General features: G+C 36.4%; 1 protein-coding gene across 3 annotated transcripts; it reads right to left on the bottom strand.

Moving 5' to 3' along the window:
- Nucleotides 1–529: 529 nt before the first annotated feature.
- On the bottom strand, nucleotides 530–2,538 carry LOC140779407 (protein YABBY 7-like). 3 transcript variants are annotated; one of them, XM_073124447.1, is made up of 6 exons: nucleotides 2,391–2,538; nucleotides 2,179–2,313; nucleotides 1,890–1,992; nucleotides 1,710–1,758; nucleotides 972–1,047; nucleotides 530–856 (listed from the first exon to the last, which is right to left on the bottom strand). In XM_073124447.1, exons 1-6 carry the CDS (start codon nucleotides 2,469–2,471, stop codon nucleotides 740–742), a joined length of 561 nt encoding a protein of 186 aa, XP_072980548.1. In that variant the 5' UTR covers nucleotides 2,472–2,538; the 3' UTR covers nucleotides 530–739. The 3 variants fall into 3 exon arrangements, with proteins under 3 accessions (XP_072980548.1, XP_072980549.1, XP_072980550.1); XM_073124448.1 differs by having other exon boundaries at nucleotides 1,890–1,989; XM_073124449.1 differs by lacking the exon at nucleotides 1,710–1,758.
- Nucleotides 2,539–5,639: the final 3,101 nt, after the last annotated feature.

Genomic DNA, 5,639 nt, shown 5'->3' with positions numbered 1-5,639 from the left:
ACTTACGCATTAGATTACAATGCATGACCATATGTCCACACTAGAAGAAACATACTTGTAAATTTTTATTTTATTGTTGAATAAAATATTTTATTACAAGTACTCAAAACTGTGGAGAAGTGGTCCTAATGCAGAGATGTTTGTGAGAGTAAGTATACATAAACTTTTAAATTACTTTTTTGCACCTACAATATGGAAAGTTATTAAATATAATATATTATAATTTTAGATAAATATATATTACTACTACTACATTACATCCAATCACCAACTTATTTTGTCACATGAAATAAAATATCATCAATTCCCAATACAAATGCACTATACTTCAGTAGTTTAATATCAACTTTATGCTACATCAAAAATAATTATCATTTTTTATACTAGCACTCAATTAAATATTAGAATATCTTATACATATATTAGCTCTCTTATTCTAGTATTAAAAAATACATTTTCTATAATAGGCCTTATTCCACAAATAAGCCCCTTAATTTCTTTTCCAAGGGAAAAACACAACTACCTTCCCGTTCGCTCTCATGTGTTCTCAAATGGCATTCACATTTAAACAGGAACATATAAATTTTCGCTTGTATAGATTCATTTCTAACTTCGATACGTTGCAACTTCTAGTCCACATGTCTCGTTCCAAGTTTATACACAAAGTTCTATCACTCTGGTAAAGAAGGTAATCATCATATTTAAATCTTGATTCCTTGATTCTCCTGCATGTTATGTATCATACTTGAACAAATAGTACCTCCTCATCCACATATCCATCGCTTCCCTTTCTCCCATGTCCACTACTGCAGCTCTCGCCGTCTCCCTTATGGTGAATCCGAGGGAAATGTGCCCACTACGACAGGAGCATCCAAATTAGAAATTAGAGCATTATACGTACTTGACAGTAGACTTCCAATGACGGATCAAAGAATTAAATATATAATAAGAAGGGAGCACGATATGCTTACATTTTTAGCAGCTGTGCTGAAGGCCTCTTTATGGGTAATGTTGGGTTCTCTAGCTTTGATCCTCTGTATCTCTTCCCTGCAAAATTTATTTTTCCGCAGATCTTCTTATGGCAACAAATTATGGTGAAAAATAACATAATTATTTAGGATGCCTAATGTGATTAGAGTATCTAATCTTCGTCTAGATCTTAATTCATAACATAAATAAGAGGGCGTGTGATGTGATTTGACAATCTAAGCTGCATCTAGATCTTGGTAACTTAAGTAAATTTGTATATGACTTTGGATATGCTCCAATGCAGAAGACTTTTGAACTGATAACCGATAAACCTCCAGTGATAAAGACTCCTCTCTTTTGACTATATAATATAAGTATTACTGTCATGTTTCATTGAAATAGGTACCTCTATCCATGAATAATGATGATTTATACATTCCACTTTTTTCATCCGTTGTAGGGAGAAAAAAAGGATAAGCATTCAAGTAATTTGTAGACTGCTGTCCTATAAATATGTATATTATTCACGAATAGCTTATCATGCAACGAATTAGGGCCTTAGTCTTTATTGAAATTCTCGCTTGAACTGTACTTGGACTTTGAAATTTTTTCTAATTATCAAATAATATGGATACCAAAGACAGTCGCGATAAAGTCTTCTTGGTGCTTGCAAGATAAGATATGTAATAAACTAGGTTCTCTATGGACGTGACTACATTACTGACTAAGTAGAAAATTACTTGATGAAACGATTGTAAGCTGATGGAGCTCGCTGTCTCTTCTCCGGAGCTGCAATAGATCCAAGACACAAACTTTATGTCTTACATTTCATCCTCGTCCTCCAGACACTAGAATGGTGAATATGAACTAAACATTGGATTTTAGCAAATCAAGAAGAATAGTAAACCAATATATCTCACGTTTGTTGACCACAGGATTCTTAGGGGTGCTCTCTTCCTCCATCGCCTCCTCATCACTACTATCATTGCAGGCTTTTGGTGCCGTGTCACCACATAACTCCTGCTTTAGTAAGCAAATTATAGTACCAGAACACGTTAATTATCATGATATCATAATGGTCAAGTAAGACTAAACAACAATAGAATTAATATACTATAGCACCCGTAAAGTTAACCAATACAGTTTCAACAGTATGGAAAATATTATACGAACGTTAACAATCCAAGTAACGCGTGGAGTTCCTAGTACCTGATCATCTTCAAGGGAGGTGAGGACCTGAAGTGGAAGAAATGAGGTCCTTGCCAAGCTAACGGAGAGTAGGCCAGTGCAGTGACCGCATCTAACTGTAACCATATTTAGCAGGCTACTGCAAGGGACACTCACCTGCAGGTCATTATTAAAAAGAATTACTCCTGCATTGAAAATAGAACAAGCGAGAGACATGGAAGATGACAACTTACTAGTAAAATGGTGGTACAGAAACTGCACTGAACATAGCCTAGTCGCTCCGACAGTTCGTAAAGTGGATTGCACATTGACATGATAACTAGTGAGTCTTAATTTGCCGGAGTTGATGATGACCTGAGGAATTGCGATAAGGTGAGTATATCAAAATGGTTTCTTGGGGAGGGGAGGTCTCTTCGATCGGCCATACCAGGATGTCTTATAGGAAGTACTGAAATGCTGTTAGTTCTTAATGAACCACTATCCCCTTTCCAAAATAATTATTGCTGCTAAATTAGAATCATAAGCATTAGTTTTGATGCGGCAAAAGAAGGGCATCCCTGCCTTCAATAGCTAAATATTAGAGAATCCTATAGTACCCTTAATTTCATAGTTTGTGTACGTAAAACACGGTCAGCAGAAAATTTCAAACAACAAATGCATGTTTGGTGGCAGGCCTGCAACATAGATGGTAGAGAATAGTAACCCTGCCTGTTGGTTGGTCAAAATGGCTGCTTCTGATTGCTGGAACCTGGCACACTTTATTTTTTTCCGCTGTTTGATTCATAAGTTGTTATCACACTAGCTAGCAATATAACTCGTGCCTTTAAACCCACTATCCTTTTTTTCTGCCATATTTAAAGGCAAACACTACCTATCTTACCCTCAGTTTCTTTTTAGTCAATCGACGGTTTCATGATCTACTCCTGTCGGAACCCTATAAAATGGGCCGGGCAATGGATGTCTCTAGACATGATGACAGTACGTTAAAGGAAATAGGCATCTTTGTTGTTTTTTTCCCCATCAGTCGCCTCTCAATTTGTCTTTCCTTGAAGCTGAGGGTGTGTCAAACTCCATTTGCCATATGTGTGCTCCTCAGTTCTCCTGGCGAATCCTCCACTATTGGGTCTTCTCTTAATTAGATTCCTACATCTTCCCAAGTCCCAATTGCGAACTGGCCGCAGTCTTAAAAGCGATACCTACTCTGCTGCAGTCTGCAGAGCAAAGAAGCACCTCTTCTCTACTGTGCACTTTACCACATAATTACCTTTCAAACTGCTCTGCTACAGTTCTGACTGCATGGTCACTGTGGCCTTGCCATTTCAAAGCACCTAAGTTACTACCTGAAACGCTGCCGCCATGTGAACGCACGTGGAGTACTCTCTCCGACTAACTTTGTTGGCTTGTCCCGCCCTTGGAAATTAATCATCACATGTATGAGCAATAATATGGCTTCTTCTACAACAAAAAAATTTCGCCGGGTCGGCTAGACCCACCCCAACCCATTTGTATTGTATCCTCCTTTTTAATTCGATGGAGGCAGAGTCATTTCGTTCGTGTTCTAATAAATAGCTGAGTCCCCGCCAAAAAATTAAAAAAAAATAAACTTTTCTCCTAGGCCCATGCATATGCCATCAAGTTCGCTATGGGTCGGCACTGTACGCTTACCAACCGAAAAATCAATGCTCTGTAAGCAACCTTAATATTTATCTAGGTAAGTTCCCTTTCACCTGTACTGCGGCCCAAAATCTGAGTTTTCACTAAACTAGGCCAATTTTTAATTTTTTTTACCAAAACGGTTTACACTCTAAATTTAATATTAAAAATAATTTATTTTACTATAGCCCTAAATAAAAACATTTAACTATTAAGCATTTTACTCGGTCAAAAGTGAAACATTGATCATCATTTTTTATTTTAAAAATAACATTGAACATTTCAGTGATTTATTATAAAAACATGACACATGTAAAATGTTAAAAATACTATATAAATAAAAATATAAAGAAAATATTTAGAATATCATAACTTTATACTCGATTATCCATTTTAGTCATAAAATATATCGTTGTGAAGATTATAATGTCATAACTTTATACTAAGTTATCCATTTTAACTATCAAATATGTCCTTATGAAGATCTGAAGGAGTTCTATAATTTGGAATCACATGGTAATTCCTAGAAGCTAACTGCACTTAGAATCACAAAAAGAAAGATCGTAACTCCTTCAAATTTAAGTTAATTTTTTTTTTTTACTTTTTTTAGATAAAAAGCTTAACTCTTCATTGTTTTATAAATATAAAATGCTAAAGAGCTGAGTGTTTTATAAAATAATTTTTTTGGCATTAATATCTAAAGGTAAAATGCTAAACTTTTACCTAGGGCTATAGTGCCTTAGACCCATTTTGGTATGAAGTTTGAGGTTGAGTCTATTTGGGTAAATAAAATATAAAAGAGGGCTAGTTTGATAAAAAAATTGCACGACTCGGTCGGATTGGATCTACTCGCGGCATTGGGTTCATTGGGATGAGCTTATTTATCTAGTTTGTGATACAACTAGAGCTGCATCAAGTTGTATTGGTAGAAATAAATTTGCTTGAGAAAATAACGCATTTTGCTGGGGGAGAGGCATTCGAACGCCTGTACATGTTCACAAAGACAAAGAATGGAAATTGCACGTTTGAATGCCTGCATGGGTTTGCAAAGACAGAAATAAAATTTGCATGTTCAAACACGCTATGGCGATATTTTTGTTGTTTGTGTCAAAGGGGTGAGCCTCTATAAATATGTGGAGAAAACCTTAATTGAAGTTCATTTGATAATTGCATTGACATTGCTGCCCTATCTCCCTCCTTTTTGCTCTAGCCGTTGGTGCTATCTCCCGCCTCCTTTTTCCACTACCCAAGTCCTTAGACGGCCTCCTGTAACTCCTAATCCCCCTATTTTGTAGTAACTTCTCCCCCTTTAGTTCAAAAGAGGAGTTCTCCTAACACCTATCTAGCCATTGAAGGGCTAACAAGATAGGGTTCATCCGACTAATAGGCTCTGATACCAATTGGATGGGCTGTGATACCAAATTGATGGATTCTTGTACCAAAAGATCAGCTACGAAATAATTTCTTAAGATCTAAATTTATTGCAGGAAGCAGTCCACACAACCGTGGGAAATATTCGTCAAATATTCTTTGGTAGTCAAAAAAATTATGAAATCAATTGGGTTGTATTCAAAACTTTCTGATCTACAACTTTCGTATTTACGTCCTTCGCAAATTCGAACTATAGTAGGGATAACAATATGGAATAACATGGGTGATGGTGGTGGTGACGGGTGGAGTGGATGTTAGGATTATGGATGGGTATGGAGATGAGGGTGGATTGTGGATATGATTAAGGGAAGTAGACGAAGGGAACAAAGTGGTCAAGATCCCAAAAAAGAGGGGTGGCTCGACAGTCGAGGAAGATTAGAAATTAGGAGAAACCTTAC

Source organism: Typha angustifolia, chromosome 15, assembly GCF_048772165.1.
Source record: "Typha angustifolia cultivar Huaian chromosome 15, ASM4877216v1, whole genome shotgun sequence".
Taxonomy (NCBI): domain Eukaryota; kingdom Viridiplantae; phylum Streptophyta; class Magnoliopsida; order Poales; family Typhaceae; genus Typha; species Typha angustifolia.
Note: the sequence above shows the minus strand (reverse complement) of the source record. Positions and strands in the feature narration are given on the sequence as shown.